The sequence below is a fragment of the Protopterus annectens genome, chromosome 11.part0 (genome assembly GCF_019279795.1).
Source record: "Protopterus annectens isolate FY-2018-M chromosome 11.part0, PAN1.0, whole genome shotgun sequence".
Lineage (NCBI taxonomy): Eukaryota > Metazoa > Chordata > Ceratodontiformes > Protopteridae > Protopterus > Protopterus annectens.
The window spans coordinates 1,317,482,781-1,317,507,043 of NC_056745.1; the positions used below are offsets into that span (position 1 = coordinate 1,317,482,781).

Below are 24,263 nucleotides of genomic sequence, written 5' to 3' on the forward strand. Positions count from 1 at the left end.
CCAGGTTCCAGTAAATCTCTTAATTCATTATCACTTGTCTGTTTACATATTCTGCACACCATAAGATTAAGAAAAAAACAAAAGTGATGGGCAGTAACTATTAAAAATCTGGACTGGGTAGAAACAGATACTATAAAAGAAATATAATTAAGTTAATTCTCATCAATATCTGCATAGGAATACATGGGAGATTGAATTGACATGCAAATGAGCTTTATTTTAGCACTTTCTTGGAAAAATATAGCAATAATAGAGCATGAAAAGAAAAAAAAAAGAGAAGGTAGTGATGCCTGATGGGATTTATATTAGTATTTATAAAAAAATGAAGAATACTGTGTTCTAGTTAAACACAAAAATATAAATTAATGAGGATCATTGCTGCCTGACTTGGATGAGTACATTTGAAATAAGCAGCAGGCAGACACCAATATTTTCACCATATATGTTCAGCAGTCAGAAGTCTACTAGGGGATGGTGATGCGATTTTGAGTCAAAGCCATTAGAGAACAGTACAGCTATAAAGTAGTGCAGCTCTGAGTAAATGCACAAGCTACTTTGGAGAACACACACACAAACACGCGCACACACATACACACACACACACAAACACGCGCACACACATACACACACACACACGTACATTGCACACTATTTACAGCTACTCTCCTGACTGTGTGCACATATATTCGATTGTGATCAAAAGAATAAGTAAACAAGTAAATAAATAATGGTCACAATAATGCATTTCAATTCATTGCTCAAATGCATACAGTGCAATCTACTGCAACTCCCCATACACATATCCACAAATTTCAGTTACTTTATTGCTATGCCTCAGATTTCTGACTGTGATCAAATGAATGGGTGAAAAAATAAATAATCAAATGACTAAATATATGTCATTGTAATGTATCCAATTTGGATTCTATCAAATGCATGTAGTGCACCTCATTGCTACCCCATGCATAAGAGAGTGCACATGTGGAGATACACAGACACACAGACACACACACACCTAATTACAGTTCATTCCTGTCATACACATGCAGTGCAACCCACTGCAATCCACCCTACATGCACATATCTTTTAAACTGACTGCAGTCTTCTGCAGAAGGGCAGGCTATAGCTATACTACTTCCATAATCTATAAAAAACAGGAGATGCTGGGATCCAGTGGGCTAATGTCTTAGTCATCTAGTAATAAGCCATCTGCTTCATTATAACAAAATTGGTTCTTTATATGTGACTGAATAGCTGATGCCTGGCACCTAGACCTCCTCCAAATCTGTAGGAATTATGGTCTCAAAGGGAAAAATGTAATTATGGTATGAAGAAGAAGAACAATGATATTTAATTGTTTAGTTCAGACAAAAAGAAATACTTAACAGAAGTATGTGATTTTCTTTGTGTAGTTATGCTGTGCTGTGATGACTACCCCTGTTTTAGACTTCAAACACCCACACTCTGAGATATGATTCTGCTGAAGAGAATGAGCCAAAAGACTGATATCCATCTGCAGCTTATTTCTATTACATATTTGAACCCTACAGCAATTGCCTTGATGGTGTATATATATCTGCATTCTCTATAAATAACATTTTCAACATAGCAGGGAAGGAATGTAAGATGAGTCCTGAAATCTGGATAGAAGACACTGACATATCCTGTTCCTAAGAAATGAATCAAGATAGATGATGACAACTTACCCCCTCTTTGGTGTGACACTGAATGAGGCAGTTTTTACATGCCTGGAATCCAGGAGAGTACTGGGCCTAGGGCAGTATGGTTTTATATTAGTAAGGTTATATCACAGAAATCTGCAGGATTTATTGCATTGTCTAACCTGCATACTACATCAAAATTAGCCTTCAAATGTGGCCTATTTAGATTTCTGCAAGACTTTTAACACAGTACCACACAGATATTTAATGAACAGATTCAGCAGATTTGTAATGAAAACATATGATGGCATTAAGGGGGAAAGGCTGGCTAAATAGGGCAGAGGGGGTCCTTATAAGTTTGCTCAAATGAAAGGTGACCTCTAGCAAGTATCATAGAGATATATAATAGGATTTCCATTTCATTGTTAATTTAACTGGCATTCAAAAAGGTTTATAATGAAATGTGCCATTTTACTGATAACACCAAGGGACTTAAGAGAGCTATCAAACAATAAGGTATATAATGGAACCTAACAAGACACTAGGAATGATGCAAAATGTTTGAGCAGAAATTCTTCGCAAAAAAAAAAATGCAAAATAATGTATCTTGGAGTCAATAACCTAGGAAAGGGGTCCACAAATCCCAGGGAATAATAATAATAAAAATATCACAGAATGTAGGTATAGTAAAAAAATGTGATGAAAAAGTGTGTAAGAAGTGTTAAAAAAGCAGTAAAGTAGGAAGACAAGTTAAGAAGCAAAGTTTTATTATTGTTCTGTATAGGCATCTGCCATGGCTCCCTCTTCAGTGTTAAAGGATATGAAGGAAGCATTCAAGTATCTCAAGGTAATATAAAGAGCCCGATAAGGTACACTACTTGGAAAAATAAATATATGAGAATAAGACCACACTCTTTGGGCATACAAGATGGAGGCTCTGAGTTGTAACACAGTCTTTTTTATTTTTTACAGAAAATGTGGTAAATGACTGAAACAGCCTTATAGAAGAGATGACATAATCAAAACCTGGGAGAGTAAGGTTCTGAGCTGTTAATGAGATGCTCCCTCTAGTCTAGGGTACAGGTTTGATTCCTTCCAACTTCATTGTTTACTGTGTGACACTGAGCAAATCATTTAACCAGGCAATATCCTCAGGTTGCCACCAAAAGGGATAACTGTGTGCAGCAAGCTTACCTAGTTAACTAGTGTGGAAAAAAATCTCCCATTTACTTTCATCACATTTTTTGAGTATACCCAGGTTCTGTGCCACATTTGTTGTTATTACAAGACTGGAAAAAGTCATATTACTGACTGAACAGCCCTCATTTCCATCAAAATATTATGATATTTCTATATGACAAGGATATGTCATGGTCAGCATTGGCATGGGATTCTGGGTCTTCAGGTTCAGTTCACTGAAATGGCATGATGTAGGGTCAGAGTTAAAACTTATTGAAAGCTGCAGGATCAGAAGTCAGGGTCATGAGACAGCGTTTGACCAGGTATTTTAATGGCATAAGATGCCATAGCATTGGAGTTCAGTTGCATGGGTTGCTCTATTTTTAGTAAGTTTAGTGGCATAAGATGTTGTAGGGTCAAAGGTCAGTGGCATGGGATATTGTATAGCTAGGTAATATTAGTGGCATAAGATGCTGTAAGATAATAATTCATTGGCAGGGGATGATAGCTATGGTACATTCAGTGATGAAAAATGCAGCACTGGCAGAGTTCAGTGGCAGGGAATATTGCAGGGTCAGAATTTAATGGCATAGATATTGCAGGATCAGAGTTCAGTGGTATGGAATGTTGATGGATTGGAGTTCAGTAACATTAAATATGTCAAGGTCAGGATTCAATGGCATAGGATAATGTATAGCTACGATAAGCACAATGTCACCTGATGCTACAGTATCTTTGGTCAGATGGTTGAGATGCTGCAGACTTTGCATTTGTTGGCCATAGATACAGTAGAATTAAAGATTAATGGCATACTATTTTGCTGTTCCACACTGCATTCTGTTGCATTGTAAACTGCAGGCCCATACAAGACTTAGTGGTGTGGGTGAAATGTATTTTAAAATCTGACTAGACAGATGAGAGAATGATAAATAAGGTTATTGAAGGGTTAGCCTTCAGTTACTTTGGTTATCTATCAGTCAGATATTCTACAGTAGAGCCATCCTTCTTTTATTCAGAGAGTGACAAGATAAACATTGCATATCTGTGTTAGGAAAATATGCAGTGAAATAATTTATGTATAATTTATGTATAAAGAAAAAAGTGTCTAATTTCTCAATAAAAAGGATGATGCTCATTGGTCATAGGCTAACTACCCTTGCGAGCCATTTTAAGCCTAGCCAATTATCCCTTGTGAGACTCAAACCCTGCACCTTTTATTTGTAAGGCAAACACCTTAACCATTAGGCCATCCTCCCAGGGGTACCACCTTTACAGATGTTCAAAGTTAACATTTGTTATGGAAATGTGTTCTTTTGCAGGACATGTCATACCTGCCACTAGTAAAAAGGAATGCCTTCATTTGTTGCCAAAATAAAACCTTACTTTTATAGAATTTAAATTGTTTATTTTTTAATCATATTAATATATTTCAGATGCAAAATAACTAGTTTATTCAGCTATGAGGAACTTTAAGAAATATTTTTTGTTCTAAAATATCAAGAACTTGCAATTTTTCTCTGGGTGCAATTTCCCAAATAATGACTGTCCCTGCAAGTGGTAATAGTAATCTAGTATTACTTTGTCTAATATTGTTACTCATAAGGAAATTTTAGTACTTGGCACGCCTATAAGCCAACTAAGTCAAGTAACTCCGCAATCACTAAAGTTAAGAAAATTATTGTATATGTGTGCTTGTGCTTGTCTGTGCATAAAATAATTTATGTTTTAGAATGTCAATGTTAATGAAGTTATATACTGTAACTCTTAGGATTCACTCGTGTTATTCCAAATAACAGCTGGCTTGATATGTGCTGAAAGTGAAATTTAGGAAAATACAGAGGTATCCTGTGTAGTTAGTTCCAGAGATGTAAATGATAGATCTAGGTTTAATTACCCCCCACCCACCCCCAGCAGTAGACCTGTATCTTCACAAATGGAGTATCTTGTGGCAGGGGTGTAAATAATGAGAATTATAACAGCACAAACCAAGCCTTGCCCATATATCAAAAATTACTCATACCGGTGAGACTCCAATTTATGGACAATGGTGGCTTGTGTAAGCTGTCATATGGCAAGGATAAAGAAACATGAAAATATAATGGTCAAAGATCACATGCTGTTTCCCATCAGTACTTTTGCCACTGAAAAATGAAGTTTACAATCTGCCAAATAGAGTGCATTTCATATGAAATTATACAGCTTATATTAACTTTCTGGTTTGGTTAAGGCCATACAAAGTTGTGCTATTCTGAAAGAACCCTCTGTGACTAATTTCTCATGGATGAGACTGAACTAAGCATGCCATTTGAATAATATTACGTGAAGGTAATGTAACTTAAAGTACCCATTAATTGCATGACTTCCAATGATAAAAAAATATTTACACACCTTGATTTAGCAGGACAGGTCTTAGTAATGGTCCTCTCTGTATATGGTGAGGTAACAGATGTGGGATGCATATTTGCACACCTCGGTACAATACGTTTATAGAGCAAGAAAATACCCATTGCATAACTACACAAACAATGAAAGCCACTTCTTCTTTTTTTTTTTTTTTGCAGACTGCTCCCTTGTCCAGATAGGGCACATAAAATTGCTAGATTTCAAAAGCATGGTGGTTGTCATTTCCGCATCAGTCATATCATTACACACACACATAGCAATGAGAAATTCTAAGTTAAAACTGTGATATCAGTAACATTAAGTTTAATATCTTTATGAGGTGGCTGGTGATTAAATGCGACTACTTCAGCATGTTTACATGAACAAAATTGCTTGATGAATACATTGCTTTTAAAACAGATTATAGAAACCCTTGGTAGTTTGTATAACACCTTCTTATGGCATTATCTTCCTGGATAAAATGAGAAATCAGAAGCATAAAATCCTAGGTTATCTTTCAGCAGTTATTGTTCATAACAACGATAAAAAAAGGTATACTTAAATTTGTGCAGTACACGTGTGAGTTCTTTATAATGCAATCTAGGCATTCACTGTTCCTTTGTCACATAGATGTATCATCTTACAGACAGCCCTTTCAATCTGAGCTGCTTATTCATCTGATAGAATGAAGCAAACTTTGTATTTTGAACAAAAAAAAAAAATGTTATCCTGGATATGTGTGTCTCTATATATGCATGTGTATGTTTGAAAAGAGAATCTGTTACTGTCTAAAGTTGATGCATGTATCACAGAAAGCCAGAGGACCCTTATTTTAAGAGAACAAACTATGATGCTAAACTTGGACATCTTTTGATGATTGAGAAGTTAAGCCTATTACCACTTCCTTATTATTGAAAACAGCAGAGTTACTGTTTCCTGTGTAACAATGTCAAATGTGTGCAATATTTGTCTGTTTTCAGAGATGCCAGACTATGATCCAAACGAATGACTGCTTATACTTTTACATCACAGCATGATTCAATATTGGCATTAGCTTGACAAAGGTGATTCAAGAAGTCACAGTTAACACAGTCAGATTTCTAGGTGGAAAAAAAAGCCAGGTGAACAGGGCACATTCACATGAGGGGCTGTCATATAATGTTGCATAAGGCATCTCAAATTACCAGATCCTTTAACACAGTGAGTGTTTGTAACATACTTCAAAATGTGACAAAAGTTTTCTGAATGTTTAGCATAGATTACAACTTTAGATCTTTTTTCCCCACTAGTTGTGTTCCGTATCTTCATGAACGGCAGCCAAGCAGTTTCTGAAACACGTTACGAAATTCAACATTGAAAGCTGTGTAGATGATTGGGTTAACAGCGCTGTTCACATACCCCAGCCAAGTGACGACACTGATCAATGTTGGGCCAATGTCACAGGGCACACATAGGACCTTTGTCACATGGACCACAAAGAAGGGTGTCCAGCAAGCTAGGAACACACCTGTCAAATACAATAAAGATACATATAATCATTATCGTGTAGTATGCAATTAAATAATAGTAAAGCAGCATTACTACCATCAAAGAACTGGCAAACATTCCATACTTTCATATGCAGACTTGTCACTGACTTAATGATTTTTTTAATGTCTTACAGGCAAAGATATTTTTCTCTATCTAGTTAAACTGCTGATTAATATTCAGCCTCCAGGGAGATGAATCTAAGTGGCCAATAGGAATTTCACTTGATTACAGCTGAGGGAGTTATCACCATGGGAATGTCCACTGCTGAAGTCTGGTGGGGAGTGCACCCCAAATGATATTCTTTAACATCTCAGTGATACAGATACTGATGTAGTGGAGGTCAGTGACTGTGACACAGATTGACATTTCACTTGGTCCATGTAATGCCACATTTCAGAATGAAGTTTGGTGGGTAAGATACTGTAGTGGACTACTGAACAGCAAAGATGACAATCCGGACCTCCCTTTTGCCCCATACAGTAAGGAGTACCACAATCTGGAATTCCAGTAGGACATTGTGGATGGAGGTAAATGAGCTGGGATTTTGGTGTGTCTGGATATTAATGCATGTTCTACAATAAACATGATAAACAGCCATGATTAAAATGCTGCGTAGTTTGCAAATGTAATGAAAACTTACGGGACCTTTAAATGTAATTTAGTGAAACAAAGATTCAAATACTAAATTTATCAACAGCTCTTTCTGATGTAAGTACATTGTAAATCAGCAGTTTGGTACATTATACTTGCTGTGTTTATGTTCATACTTTCAGGTTTCAAACAGTAATAATGTGTTTTATACAGTTGTTGCAAAATGAGGTCACACACAGAACATAACTCATTCCTTTCACTATTTCATAAAAACTGAAAACATTCTAACCTCATTTTATACCCATATTATATTGGTTTCTTATTAATAGCTAGTCATTAAAACATGCCATTCTATTTATGGTCCACCGCAAAGAGCTTTTATATATATATATATATATATATATATATATATATATATATATATATATATAGCCTTTGATTGACCATGACTTTTTACTTTTTCTTTTTAAGTCTAAGCTTGGGCCTCTATTACAGGAGGATTAAGGTATCATACAGTGAAAACTCTAGCTTGGCTAGTTGTTTCTTGTAGGCTTTACTAATTGGTTTGTCTGTGTGATCTTTCTACTCTTTGGTTTTAATTATAATTTCTGCAACAATACCCGTGTTAAAAATCTAACAAATATATTAAAATCAACTTATGATGAAACCAGGCAGAATATTGGAATTTTACACAATTCTGAGGATAATTTTACAATTGTGGTTGTATTACTATGCTTTGATTTTGGATTAATATCACAGTACAGTATTTTCAAAACTGAACATAGTAATGTGTTATTCCAGGTGCCCTGATTTCACTGTATGGGTCAGTTGCTTTTATGTTCATAGACAAATCATACAATGACTTGACCATCTGAAAAAGTGCTTGCTTACCATGTGCAAACTATGCAGTATTGGCATCAATACAGTGGGCGGTATCCTGTAAACTGACCACTGGACGAGCCATGGTATTCCTACAGTTATCTGATAATTTGTTTATGCTTTATTGACTGCAATATCCAGATTTGCAATGTCATTTTCAATGAGTGGTAGTGGAGAAAATCCACACATTAAATTAAATGTATTTTGTTACTTGACCTTAAGAATGCCATGTACAGAAAATGTTATATGTAACATGTCAATAAGACAGCATTTGTTTTACAAAATGTGAACAGAGATGTGACCTGAAAAATGTCAATCGTAATTGTAGTATAACACTGAGATCAGAACTAATGTGAAACTGTGGCATATGGTCAATAGTCCAAAGACTTTGCTTAACTATTAAAATAAACAGTTGCAATACATTGCAGTATTCACAGTCTAGGTCTTACAGACTTAGATGTAGTATTGTTCATTTTTTTTTTGTTACTGTTTATTTGACAGATGCTGTGACTCCTGTGTCTCTCACCAAGCATCTCACTGGTTCTTCTGGAGGGACTTGGACTAGGCCCCTAGGGGGAGCTCAGCAATTCCACCCCTCCCCAGTTCCAGGTACATCAGGCCCTTGGCAGGGCAAAGGTCCTATGACACTTCATTCCCTACCTTTGAGTTCACTCATTCAGGATGAAGGTTGGGGCTACCCCCTCCCCAGGGAGAGGGACAAATGGCCAACTTATTCCATGGGTTGAGCTCAAATGTGCCATCCCTCCTAAAAGGTGAGTTTCAAGTGCTAATGAGTGGACATATCAGAAGTTCAAGTGGATTAACCCATCCCCTCTCCCTGCTGTTGTACCATGATTCCCACAAATGCTGAGTTATCAGGAAAGCACACATCTTCTATAAGCAATATGAGTCCTTGGCAATGCACAGAGTGAGAATCTCTAGGATTTAGTTGATGGTAATACAGCTGCTGAATAGCAGATATTGCTAGAGCTTTATGGTAATGCACTTCCCTTCCCCACAATGGGCATGCCATCCATGGCCACTCAGATCCATTGCCCTGTTTCCCTCCAGTGCTAGTTAATTGAACACAGGTCAACTGAGTCATAGCTTGAGCTTTATCCCTGTGTGCCATAGGTCTTGGACGCAGGTGTATTGTCATTTGTTTATTTATTTATTCATTTTTACCAGGGTAGTACACTGACCAATTTCAGGTTTAACCTGGGTATTCTTAATTAAATTCAAGCTCAGAAGTAAAGATAGTAACTTAAGTTACCAAGTCACTGCATAGCACTATTCACTGATGACCGTGATACAAATTTGATATATATTTACTAATTGCATATACTCGAATAAATTGCTATTGTGGGATTACTTTTTCAGCCCCAATCATGCAGGTAAGCCATGATCATAATATGTTAGGTTGGAGATTCAGTACATTCATATAATGATTAAAGTATGCCTTCTCCACTTGAACTGACTGTCTTAGCTAAGTGTACAGGCATGTTCTGGTTGCTCAGTTAACACCAAGCAAATGGCGACTTGCTAGACACTGAAGAAGTTAGGGTAGGGATGTGGGCTTGATGCTTATAAGCTACTGACAAAAGCTCTCAAAGATCTCATTGCATGTGTGTTGTAGTATGCAGGTTCACAAGGAGGGTAAAAGAGGCCCTGGTGTAATCTGAATGTTCAGATCAGCCGAAAGGATGTGCATTATTCTCTAATAATAAATATTGTCATTTTAGGCACTAGCAAACTCCTTGGCTGCTCTTACTCTTACAATGGGGACTCTGAACCTGTCATGTAGGGGCCAGTGAATGGGCTTAAGACACACAACCGAGGCTTGATGGTCAGATGGTCAGAAGAAATGGAAGAAATATAAGAAAAAAAAAACAGAAAAAGTCATTGTGTTGCACAGAACAGCAGCAATAAATAAATAAATAAATACATAAATAAATAGCTTGTAAATGTAAACAATTACAGCACATAATGCACATGTTTCACAGAATGGTGGAATTAATATATCTGACAATGGAGCTGAGTTGAAATCCCTCTTGGTAACACAGTAGTTAGTAGATATTTGACCTCCATCATCACATGTGAGATTACATAAAATAGTGTTAGAATACAGAAAAACAAAGTACAAGACATTAGGTGTCATGATTGTTACCCTAGCGGATTGTCCTTCCTCGGTAACTGCAGATGACTTATCTTATTCCCAGTCACTTTCCAATAGCTAAAACACTTGAAATAATTAGAATATGATTGAATTCTTGAGTGTCTACTAAAATGTGACTTCTTAACTGACAGTATAGATTTTGTCATTACTTTAGCAGTGTAACAATTAAATATTGGCTGACAGACCACATCTTTACAAACAATTAGCAAGGTAAAGTTAAAGGGACTATATCTTTAGATCATAAACAGGGTTTCAAAACTGTAGACAATGTTATGGTGCTGCATAAACTGTCAGACACAGGTTTCTCCATGGATGTGGTACAGTGGGTTTGAGAACTATCATGAAAGGAGAACTTCCTGAGTGACTGCATCTTATAACGCCACCCCTACTGAGAGAACAACATAAGGGGTCCCACAAGGTTCATTCCTAGGCTCTCTGTTATTCTCACTGCAAATTAATGCTCTATCTTGAGATCTTCCTCAGATTAACTGTATAATGATTGCAGTCCTGACCAGGTCCAGAAAAAGGTAATCCATTATTAACAGTGAACTTCAGAAAGATTCTGAGTCTATATCAAACTGGCTTTGTAAAAATAAATAATTCACAAAAAAAAAAACAAGAAAAAAAAGCAAACAAAAAAAAAACAAAATACAAAAAAAAAACGATGCTGTTTGGCACATCTACAAAAATAAGTAACATCCTTAACTTGTGCATTACAGATCCACTGGACACTCTTCTTGCTATCAGTACTTAACAGAGGTATCTAGGAATAATCTTAGACCAAAACCTAGACCAACACACCAAAGCTCAGGCCAGTAAGGTATTAACTCAGTTTAAAGACATCAAGACAAAATTATTGCAAAATATTTAACTTGTTGACCAGATCGACTATGCAAACTATTGTCATAATCATACTTCTTCCCAGATTAGAATACTGTCTCCCTTTAATTTCACTTGTGTATCCCCACAATCCTGTGCTAATTCAATTAGCCAATAATAAAATACTTGGAGCCATACAACTATCTGACAAGCACAAGCATCATAGCACTACTCTCAGCTCAGGCAACTGGCTATCTTTTGCAGCTGGAGCTACTTTATTGCTGAATACACGATGGCTACTGCCACAACTCATCAGGAAGCTGCAGGTTAGAAACTGAAACCGATCCTATAGTGTTACAAATAATGGCGGTATTCAGTTTTACAAGCACCAATTCACAATTGATAAGTGTCAAAAGGGCTTGCATACATACAGTTCCAATTGTCTGGCAAAATCTTCCAGTGACTATTAGACGTATAGACCAACTGCTGACTTTCCAGAAAATAGTCAGAAACCATCAGTTAAAAGAAAGTTAAAGCAAGTGATATAGAGGCATGGACTAATGCAATGCTAGATTTATATTCATTTGCAACAGTAGTTCCATTCCAAAATGTGTATGTTTAGCCACATTACCTTATGACAACAAAAGTGATGAAAACAGAATTATTCCCCTCTTTTTTTTTTCTTCGTACAGCATTGACAAGCTGTGTCCAAGCTAATTACACTATACTTACATTTTATGGTGCTGTGAGTGTGCGATATGCTTACATACAATTCTACATTTAAACTGTATAGTTAAGTATTAATAATGTATGCATTCTTGTATATATTTTTTAATGTTTTTCCTATTCACTGTCACACCTCAGCAATGTACTGTACATGTAGTCTCTGTCAAATACCCTAATGGCAGTATATATTTTTTTTCTTCTTCTTCTTCTTCTTCTTTGTACTCCAAAGTAAATTTCTTACGTGTTCTAGCCCTAAATCATTTTATTATTTTATTTTTCTTTTATTTGCTGGTTTGTCCAGCTGGGTTTCGTTAAAAAACCTTTTCAATGGTGGTCCAGGCAGAAAAGCTGCAACATATTACAAACATTTTTAAAAATATATTCACTAATCTAAACAAACCGATATTAAGAAATATACAATCACAATTACACATTCATTTGCTAATTAGATCACATTCATATGAAAGAAAGGCAACTACTGAATTACAAAATACTTATGCATTAGTGAATGCTGAATACCGAGCATTTGAAGAGGTATACTTGAGAATTTGTCAAATAGATAATAGATCATGTGATTAGTGCTTAGAAATTCAAAGAAGTAGAGGTGGATGTGAAGGAAAGAGCTTTGCAGGACAGAAAATATTAATATTGTCATTAAGAGATGGGGTACAAAGCAGATTCAAAGATGATCGAAATCCCAAAAAGCTGACTTTCATATGGCTGATATGATCAACTTTTGGAATTTTGAACATCGTTTAAAAAAAAAAACACAAAGCAAAAACTTACCTACACATTGCTAGCAGGGGGCAAGCCCCCCTGTACCCCTCGTGGAGGCCTACACCCCCCCATACTCCCTGCTATTTGAATATACCATCTCTGAGATCACACTACAGTGCAGAAGATGGAAATCTTCCCATTCTGCATTATACGGAGATGTCCGTTCTGAACGTTCAAAATTCCAAAAGTCGTTCATATGGTATTGACCATATGAAATATATATATATATATATATATATATATATATATATATATATATATATATATATATATATATATATATACATACAGTAAGCTTTCAGTTAACCGGAACTACTCAAGCAACCGGCACTCTCAAGCAACCAGCAAAGAAATATTGAAGAAATACAGTACAATGTTCATGTGTTGCACTTTTTGTTTCCCTCCACAGAAACATACCTTACATTGTTAGAGTTTTAGAGTTTTAAAAAGGAAAATAGGAATACATTTCCTCTTTCCCCAACCTGAGAACAAGGCAAGCCAAACAAATAGTATAGGGTACAGTATTAGTCAGGCCTATTTTTAATAGCAACTCTCAAGCAACCACAAACTACAGTTATCTGGCATCTACCAATCCCCATGGGTGACGTTAACTGAGAGTGTACTGTATGGCTGTCATAAAGTTATATTACAGTATAGAGTTATGGTTGAGCAGTGTCACAAAACTATGTATGTATGTATATGGCTGAGAGATACTAGCAAAACTATTCAGGTATTGGTGAAGACTAGTTTTGGGGATTCTGAATGAAGAAAAATGTTTTGATGATATGGAAAATCGAAGAAAACGGTGACATTTATCCTGGAGATACAGGAGTAGATCTAATTTGATAGGTGAAGTCTTCATTGTGTTTCAAATGAGTTTGTATTCAGAATGGATTTCAGTAGTAGTGGGATGTGGTTCTATTGTTCATCTACACTATTTAAATATAGAGAATCACCTGGAGTATTAGATGACTTGGTTATAGTGTTTACAAATTTTTCTACAGAGCATAAAATTCTATTGGGGTAGTAATGTTTCTTAAGTTGTTAAGGGGTGGGCAATTTTCTGGCTAATAGAGAAGTCTGTGTCTTATAGTTAACTGAGACAGAGCTAGGTGATGTTATAATTCTAACCAGTTTAATTCTCTGAGGACTAGGCAGTGGCAAGTTCTTTGTCATAATTTACTGCAAATTTGGCTATTTCATTATAACATTGCTCACATTTGGAGAGTAGTGAAACTTGAAGGTAAGTGGAAGGATTTTGGCATTGTGGCCCAAGCAATGGCTGAAAAGAGTTCCTGGATCAGTTCTCTTACTGAGGTAACAACATATAAATAAATTACATGAATTTATGAGTACCTGTACACTTAAACAAGACTGGATTATGTGGCTCCATATTTCATCCCATAAATCTGTTTATAAATTAGGATTGCACAGTTCTTTCTTTTTTTTCATTTTATACATTTTTTTTCTGTTAAGCTTCCTCATCAACTGTTCCCACTCCTTCACTTACTTGTATTAATTCATTAACCCTGAATCATCTCCTAGAATCACACATACCTCTTATCTCTTAACTAGTGACTAGGGAGTGAACTGTCAGCATTAGGGGATATATTCAACATATGATGTCATAGCATGTGTGCATGCCTCTCTAAGCACAGAATGTACCACAATTTTGCTGATTTCTGAATTAAAGAAAAAAAGAAAAACACTGTGTAGTCAGTGGAGAATGTCTTCTCATAGATCAACTGGTAGGATAAGAATTTATCTTAAATTTTTTTTTTCTGATTTCGCTAACCATTGGGGAGCACTGAATTTGGCACAGGTCAGTAGAGATCAGTCTACCAACACTATGTAGATTTTGACTTTTGTCACTGTGCTATTACAAAATTTGTCACAAATGTAGTATTGTCAGTCATAGCAGGAAAACAAATGCAGTGTTTGTTGGGTTAAGGAAGCAGGGTTACAACAGTTAAATCATAATTTGTTTGCAAGCATAAATCAACTAGTAAGCAGAAAATTGAAGTGATATGTTTACATAGGAACAAAAGAAGATACCCTTTAATACAGGTAGAAATACAAACTTTTCTAGCTAAGGCAAGCTAGTGGTGAAAGTGACTCTTCCCAATATCTGATTTGCTAAAGTAATATGAGAAATCAGTGCGGAAAATGAAAGGGGAGGGTGAAATTTTAAGACTATACAAAGAAATGTAGATGTAAACACTAAAAGCAGGGAAGAAATAGACAAATTGACTACTGAGGAAAAGGGGAAGGGGAACCTGAACAAGCCATAGGCTTCTCTTCTCCCAGTGGCATTAAATCATAGAGCATGTGAATAACAGAAGCAGGATTCAAATGGAAAATAAAATAAAAATATTGAAGGAAAGTAAACAATATTGCCAGTGCCACTGGTGGAAGAAATTTGATTTCAAGTGTTCCCTTATACAGGAAATGAACTAGATAAAGACCTGCATTTGTAGGTGAAGAGGTCACCACCTTCACTTCATTTCAGTATATTGTTGAAAGTCATGCTACTTGGTTGACCTTTAGATAAACCATGTTCATTTTAAAGTAGCATAGCAATGTGCTAAATAAATCTAGAGATAATATAGAGACAATAAAATGGAAACTAAAGGAAAAGAACAACCACCCAACTATGTACTTCTGCTTTGAACTAAGAAATGGCATGGTCTACTGGGTAAAAAAATACAAGGAACTGGTTACTGGGACAGTTATTATTTCCAAAGTATTTTGGAATATTTACAATTAAGTTAGCACACAGCCACAATGTGTGAGGACATTTGTGACTGAATAAAATAAAATACAAGATACCAGATTTTATTGGTTATTATAAAGGACATAAAGAACTTTTGTGCAGGTTGCCTATAATGCCAAAGGGCTGCACTGAACCTATGATTTTAGAACCCTTTAACACTCTTAAACATTGTTAATGTTCCATTTGAACATATTGAAATTGATTTTGTTGGTCCACTTTTAAGAACCTTAGTGATTAATCAATGTTTTCTACATCTGTGCCTCTTCAGAGTGTCAGTGCAAAGTCAATGGACAAATAACTAGTACTCCTTTTTCCTAGGGTAGTAATTCCCCAAGAAATTCTTACTGACCAACACACTACATTTACGACTAGAGTGAAGTGTGGACTTTTTCTTTTTAAGTGAACTAGATAACATTTGTGTGCCATCCTCAGATAGATGGACTAGTTGAACACTTTAATAAAACACTACTGTTTATGTTAAGAAATGCTATAGAAGTGAATGGAGTAAACTAGAACCAACTGCTTTCATGTCTTCTGTATGTCATAAGTGAAATGCCCCAAGCCTCAACTATGTTCACACCATCTGAACTGCAGTGTAGCAGTCATCCAAATGTCTTGTTAGATATAAGTAAAAAACATGGGAAGAAGAAGACCCCCCCCCCCTTTAAAACTGTAATATATTTTCAGACTTGTAGGACAAGTAAGACAACATAAAGAAGCAGCCCAGGAAACACAACAGAGAACATAAAATAGAAATACTCATCTTGGTGAATTTGAACCAGAAGATAAAGGACTTTTGTTTGTAACCATTGCTGAGGAATTACTGAAGTTGCATAAAAAAGCAGTCTGAAAAAAGAAAACGAGATCAGATATAATGCATAAAGGATCTGAAACCTTGGAGAGAAACTAAAGTTTCTGTAGTAGGTATGCCTGCAGGAGTAGTTATCATTTCTGTACCATGTTATGAGTCTAACTAAAGAATACTGGAAATTCCACTAGACTCAGAGTTTAAGGAAAATGTGCACATTCATTACACATGATGGAGTCTCGCTGTTTGGTCCCCACAGAGCGCCTGCAAAATTTTAGAGGTTAAAGAGCAAATTTCTGAAACCTCATTCCAGGTATGCAGCAGCAAAACTGGGTGATGTAGACATATATATGAGTAGTGGGAAAGCTATTTCCTTAAAGTTCCAGCTGTGTAGGATTCCTTACATCAAATTGGACCAACTGATGATATAACAAAGTGCAATTAGGCATAGTAAATACTTTCTAGTTAGGATGCCAAATTGGATGAAGGTTAGTAAAACCTCACATAGAGACATTGGAAGCAATACAGAATTGTATCACCACAACCACTGAAATGCAAGTTAAGGGTCACCTGGGTCATGCCAGTTATTACCAGAAAGGGTTCCTATTACATTATCGAAGTTCTGAAACTCTGACCACCATAAGGTCGAAACCGTTGAAGTTTCAGAACTTTGATTAAGTGAAAAAAAAAAAAAGAAAAGAAAGTCTTGCAAGCAGCAAGATTTCCCTTTACCACACTGTAGTGCGATCTTGGAGTTGGTATATTTAAAGAGCGGGGAGTGGGGGGTGCAGGGGGGTTTGCCCACCTGCTTACAAGAGTTACTCTCTGTTTGTTGTTTTTTATTTATTTTTGTTGTTGTTTGAAATTATAAAACTTCAAACATACAAGTTCGATCTTGTAGTGTTCGAAGTTTTATAGTTTTTGATAACGTAATAGGAACCCACCAGAAATGCATTCTAAACTTTGCTGACATTGCGTGCCTCTTAAATTTCTTGTCCAAGGTTAAGGTTTCTTTGAGAATTAAATGGATGGAGAAAGAAAAACAAGCCTTCAGACAAAGAACAAACCAAACAATGATAGCCTATTCTGATATCCCCTATAACTCTTTCAAAAGTTCTTGATACATGCATACATATGGCTTGTAAAGCTGGCATCAGTGCATTGTTACTCCAAATGGTAGAGGGTGAGGAACATCCCATCTGTCACATTAGCCAAAATCACAGCAGTGCTGAGAAGCACTATTTGGAAATAAAAAAAGTGCTGAGTATTCAAGTAGGGGCTCATTACCCTTAAATGCTATCGCTTGGAAGAGAATTTGCACTTGTAATGGGCATGGGCCATGTTACTCTTCAGTGCCGATAAATACAGAAAGACAATATGTTTAACCAATTTTCTTGGGCATTGACCCATTAGCCAAACACTTATAGGATTACCATTGCCTACATTGCAGCCACCTTAACATAGATGAGACATCTCTCTGCCATACAGTCCATCCAGGAGGGCTTACTTAGTGGTTACTGCTGTGGCTGCTGAACCTACAGAACACTATCACTTTGTGACCAAGAGAGAACAGCAGGCAAATTTCAATAAGGTACCAATGCTGTTTGGGAAATCTATTGGATAGTGAAGCATGTAGATGTTAGATTCCTGTTTTCATAATTTCTCGAATGAGGAAGGACTGTGTCCCAGAGACTACAGGGATGGTAAGTCAGAAGAATGGAATCAGGCTGGAAGCTGTCTCTGACCTGGACAGAGTTGTTTTCCATTACTGCTTTGGTATCACTATGATGCTGGAAGATATCCTTGAAGCCTGAACTGAGAGGAGAGTTGCTGAATGGAACTTACCAAACCTATGTGTGTGTTAAAATCTCTGATGTATTTGTAAGTTTTGTTTTAAAAATCCACTCTAAAGAATTTTTGCAAGAATGAATACTTGATAAATCTATTGCAAAATATTAGGCATGCTTTTCTTTGTCTTTTACACACAGGATTATTTCTTCTTAAAACACATACACATACACACACACATATAAATATATATATATATATATATATATATATATATATATATATATATATGGATCTAGGACTATTGAACGAAAATGGATTTTATATAGGGAAAATGGAGAGAGCATTACGTAAATGGATTTATGAGTGCACACATACTGTTAAAGTAAAAAGCACTAACAATGCCTTTTATAAACACACCCTAAGTTGTTCTAGCTACACCAAGTTCCTTTTTGGTATTTTGGAGGTTATTAAAAAAGACTACAGTGGTGGGTGTTGGGAAAATAATATTGAGAAAGATGAACTAAGTTGGCAATTGAGACTGAATGCCACAAATCCCTAGTCTTAAAGAACATCTTTCCTTAGTTCCTATTTTGAAAGAAAAAGCTTTAGTTTTATAATTGAAGTGGCAAGTGAATATTAATATGTCACACAATGTTTTACTGTCATAATTCTTAAACATTATGCACTTTTAAGCATTATAATAATTTTATTGATGGTTTATTTATGTTTTTTTAGGTGAATATCACTTTAATTTTTATTAACTTTTCTTAATTAATTAATTTAAACAAGATTAATTGACAACCCTATCTGAGTGGAGAAACTTGCTGTGGATTTAGTTTCGAAAAAGTCCTGTTATTGGGAAGGACAAAAGCACTTAACCATATTTTATTGTTTTATTGCTGAATAAAGTGTATCTCCGATTGTGTAAAGTTCATTGAGCCTCAAGTGGCTCACTGAGTGGGATTTTCGTTTTACTGTTTCTTGACATACGCACAGTTGCAGATTGATGTCAGCATTTTTTACGTTTTTATGTTGATATTTTGCATGTTGATGGTTGTATTCAATGTTTCCTACTACACCCATATATATATATATATATATATATATATATATATATATATATGTGTGTGCGTGTGTGTATATCTATCTGAAAACACTGAATGCTGACAACGCCGACAATGAGATAACTGACACCGGAAGATCGACAACGGAGATGACCGACGATTGAAAATCCCGACGCTGAGAACACCGACATGTTAAGGTAAGTGTGTGATAGTGACGGGCGTTAGGGTCAGGGTGCGGGTAAGGTAAGTATGTGATAGTGACAGACTTTAAGGATAGGGGCGGGTTAAGTGAGTTAGGGTTAGGGTGCGGGTTAGGTGAGTGTGCGATAGTGACGGACCTTAGGATTAGGGTTTGGGTTAAGGTTAGTGCATAGATAGTTGTGTATGTAAGGTTTAGTGTAGGTTTGTAAGGTATTTGGTGTGCTTGTGTTGTGTGTGTTTTACGGAAAAGGTATTTGTTTTGTTGATTGCCGGGATTGTGGTTTGTCGGGCATGTGAAGTTTCGTGTTTTTGAACTTTCGGTTTTCTGGTGTCGGTTATCTCGTTGTCTGTGTTTTTGCGTGTCGATTTTTTCAGGTAGACCTATATGTATATATATATATATATATATATATATATATATATATATATATATATATATAAAAAGGTTCAAAGATCATAGGTATTTATTAGGCTAGTGGTCAGTGAGAAGCTTTGGGAGCCTAGCCACACATTCCCAAGAAGTTGCTAACCCTAGGATGTTCAATACAAATAAGGCAGAGCTCTTTGTATTGCAAATACAAATAACCCAGGTTCAGGTAGACATTTACATGTTACCCCTCTCCATAAGAAACAACAGTGACAAGCTTGTTTGCTCAAAGCTGCGGTAAGTTGGGCCTTCTGCCCTTGCTCTACTGTTTTCAAAATACCTACTGAGAGATTACAAAAGATAAGTGCTTATTTTCAACTGTTTCTGCACTTTCTGGTTAACTAAAACAATATTTGCTGCATATCTGTTTGTTTAAACTGTGCAACTGTATTTTACTGCATTTTTTAGATTGCAAAATTAAATTCCTCTTTCAACTGTAATTACTGTTCATCTGCTTTTATTGTTTATTTTACTTGTTTGCTGTACTTAAAAAACACTAGCACAGACTAGGTTCAAGTTTTTGCTGAATTTAATACTGTTTGTGACCTTTGGAGCTTGTAAAATAGTTCACCTTTTGTCTGTAGAGGCCACCCTGTGCCCTCGTGGGAGGAAGGTACAGTTTGGACTGATCTAGCTAGAGTTACTGTTCCAGGGCTTTGTTTAGGGTGTGTTGATTAGATAATTTGAACTTTGGCTTTTTTCTGTTTTTCTGCTTTAATAAGCCTCTGTTTGAACCAGTTTGTTGTTATTTGAGCCTGTCTGTGTATCACTCACTACTGTGTGGCAGGATTGCCTGTTACAGATGCCTGCTCTCTGGCCTCGCAAATATTACCTAAATCAGAGTTATTTACACCTAAAACTACTAAAACTTGCCCTGCTGTAGTCCCTCTTCACCTGTTATAGCCAGACCAGATTATTCCTAAAACCATGACCTGTCAGTTTTCCTGCTTTTCTCCTACCAGCCTGGTTGACATGGGTCTAATGAGGCAGTGTAGCGACTGCCTCATTTACACTGACAACCCCCTACTTCTAAATCATTCCTGGAGCATTTGTGAGAAGTGCACCTACATTACGAATCTGGAACCATATCTCTCCAGTGCAATAGATAGCAATGCAGAGCAGGTTGTCAGCCCACCTAGCACAACTCCTACTCATGATGCACAGCATACAAATAGACCAACATGTGCAGAGCTACTCACAAAAAAGCTACCTAAACACAGGAGATGTCCAAAACGCATACATACTAAATAGACCATAATACCCAAAACATACAATGCACATAATAACACAAACACAAGTGTCTCACTATCAAAGCCCATAAGAAAACGCACATCCACTCCCAATATCTTAGTCATAGGAGACTCTATAGTGAGACACAAAGACGTCACCCTCACCAGACTGAACAAGGAGAAAGTCATGGTCAGCTGTCTTTCTGGTGCCAGGATTTAACAGATCATGCAGGCACTCAAGTCTATCAACAACAAGTACTGTTATGATTTGGTTATAGTACATGTTGGTGTGAACGACTTGAGATGTACCTCCTTGGACTACATGAGGAGAAACATGATTGTGCTCTCTGATTATGTGTGACAGGCAGGTATATCCCTAGCCTTGAGTAGCATATTACCATTGCCTAGGATGATACCAAAATATAAACAGAAAATAATTGGCTTAATTTCTGGAGTCATTCTAAGGGGATCCAGTTTTTGACAGCCTGGGATAACATGATCAATAGACCTCGATGCTTTGCCAGAGATGGTCCTAATCTGTCACCCCCCTAGGATTTTGGCTACTGGTAAAGGCTCTTGCCACCAACATAGTGCCTTTTTTAGGCCATTGTCACAAGGACAAAATTTCCGATGTAAAAATTTCATCAAAGAACATCAAAGTTATGCTGCTAAATGCTAGAAGTCTTAGCATGAAACTGCACTGACTGGAAGCAGCCCTCACATTGAAAGACACTGTCATTTGTGCAGTCGTGTAGACCTGATTGATTCAAGGCAGTGGAGAGTACCACAGCCATACTGGGCTATACCTCCTACCACATGTTCAGACCATGAATGGAAGGCATGAACACTAAAGGAGGGGATATATCAGTATTCATTAAAGATAAATACATCTTTGGACTGGTTAACAGAATGATTCCCTGGAGACACTTCAGGTGCAACTAACTGTTGATAAGACACATATTCAAGTCATTGCCAGCTACAGAACCCTCTCCATGAATCAAGACAAAGACACCCACTCTGCCTATTTGAGTCTACTGGAATCCATCAAGATACATCTGAACACCATGGTTATGGATGATTTTAATTACTCATCCATTGCTCAAACTCATTTGCCAAAGGTTCCTCGAGTTCATTAACTCCAACACCCTGGACCAACTGGTGGACACCTCAAATGGGAGAGCCAGCATCTTGGATCTGGTACTTATCAATATGGGGACCACTGTAGCATCCCCACTGTGAGGTGTTCCATTGTCAGATCTGACCACAAATCAGTCTCACTTGAAGTAACTATCCCACCGGACCCCCCACCACCAGCAGCAACTAAACTAAAAAAAATCTCCAAAGCCAATTATATCCTTCTAAGCGGTGGTATAAATAGCTTTGCTGCACCTCCCTCTTCAACTGTAACTGGCAACTATGCCAAGTCCTATGCCAATGCATTTTATGAACACCTGTATAACTGCATTGACTTGGCCATAACCAATAGGACCAAGACAAGCTCTTCATGGAAGAGCAAACCTGCCTGGTGGACAACTGCTGTTAACAGGCTTTACAATAAGAAGAAGAGATTGTTGTCCAAAATTAAGAGGAAGCGTACCCTAAACTGGAAACACTCCCATCTCAGCTTAAACAAGCAAATAAGACATCTTGTGAAGTCCTCCAAAGCAAATTATGAATTCAAATAAGAGTTCTTAGCTAAGGACAACCATAAGGTGTTCTTTAATTACAGCCACAGCCTAAAAGCTAAGACGCAGCTTTGTGCTGAACTGGTAGTTAATGATACCATATACATTGAGCGTGTGGACATAGCAAACCTCAAAACCAACAAGTTCTGTGAAAAATTCCCTCCCCAGTCTCCACCCCTTGATATTCCTTCCACCTGTCCCCCACCTTGTATCTTTAGAGAGCAGGTTGTAACTAACCTCCCTATGGTCAAAAACACATCATCTATGGGACCTGATAACATCCCAGGCTGCTTCTTACATGGGATCCAACAAGAATTAGTAACACAATTGGTTACTCTTTTCAGTCATAGTCTAAGCAGTGGCTTCATCACAGCTGAATGGAAAACAGCCACCATTATCTCCTTGCACAAGGGTTGTGCTTCCACTGACTCCAGGAACTATAGACCTATTAGCCTGACTAGCCTTATCTTCAAGGCCATGGAACAAATCATCATGGACCTTATTAATAAATATATAGGTAATCTCCAAATACTTGACCCTACTCAGATTTGTCAAAGGGAGATCATGCCTGTTGACCCTGGTGGACTTCTTCAAGTTGGTCCCCAGACCCTGGACAAGGGAAAAACTGTGCCTGGACTTGGCCAAGGCTTTTGACACTATTCCCCACTCAGGCATTATTGACAAACTCACCCAGCTAGGTATCAACCCTTATATTGTTAGGTGAGTCACTAACTGACTTATCGATAGAACCCATACAGTCAAAATAGGGGAATTCACCTCCAACAGCAGACCTGTAACCAGTAGTGTTCCACAGGGAATAATCCTGGGACCTCTACTGTTTGGAATCTATTTCTCCAAAGTACAAGGAAAAACTAAAGATCTGTGGCTAACAAAGTTTGCTGATGACTGCAAACTTGGACTAGTCATAGAATTCCCCAATGATGTCAAAATCCTACAAGATGGTCTTAAGCAAACAAATGATTGGTACCAAAGTCACAGCCTTAAACTCAATGCAAAAGAATGTATTATCATCCGTTTCACTAAGAACAATGTTCCTGCTAACTACCACACCAACAGAAACATCCTAATCATGCACTCAGTGGTGAGAGACTTGGGCACACAGGTTAACAGCAACCTTACCTTTGATTGCCATGTCTCTACAGTGGTACGAAGGGCACTCTATATTGCTCATCTCATAATTAAGGGCATTGCCTCCAGAAAAAAGAAGCTATAATCTCTCTGTACTCTTCCCTTATCAGGCCAATAATTGAGTACAACACCCCTTTTGGTATTACCTTTCCAGGCACCTGCAGCAATTGGAGAGACCACAAAAGTTCCTCACAAGGAGAATTCAAGGTATTTTTTTATTTTATTTATTTATTTAGCACATGTTTACTGGGAAAATCTGACTTGGAATGAAGCCAATTTTCAGAGGAGGCCTGGGGAGAAACACTCCAGATGCATGTCTTTGTAACATGTGAGAAAACTGGAGCACCCAGAGGAAACCCACACAAACACAGGGAAGACATGCAGACTCCACACAGAAGATGTCCCAGCTGAGAAT

At 37.0% G+C, this 24,263-nt stretch overlaps 1 protein-coding gene across 1 annotated transcript in view; it reads right to left on the bottom strand.

Moving 5' to 3' along the window:
- Positions 1-5,525: 5,525 nt before the first annotated feature.
- LOC122815831 (D(4) dopamine receptor-like) overlaps positions 5,526-24,263 on the bottom strand; it is a 958,504-nt gene continuing 939,766 nt past the window's right edge. The window contains exon 5 of the mRNA XM_044088634.1: positions 5,526-6,730. Within this exon, the coding sequence (XP_043944569.1) occupies positions 6,528-6,730 (203 nt within the window). The 3' untranslated portion in view covers positions 5,526-6,527. The remainder of the gene's footprint in view (positions 6,731-24,263) is intronic.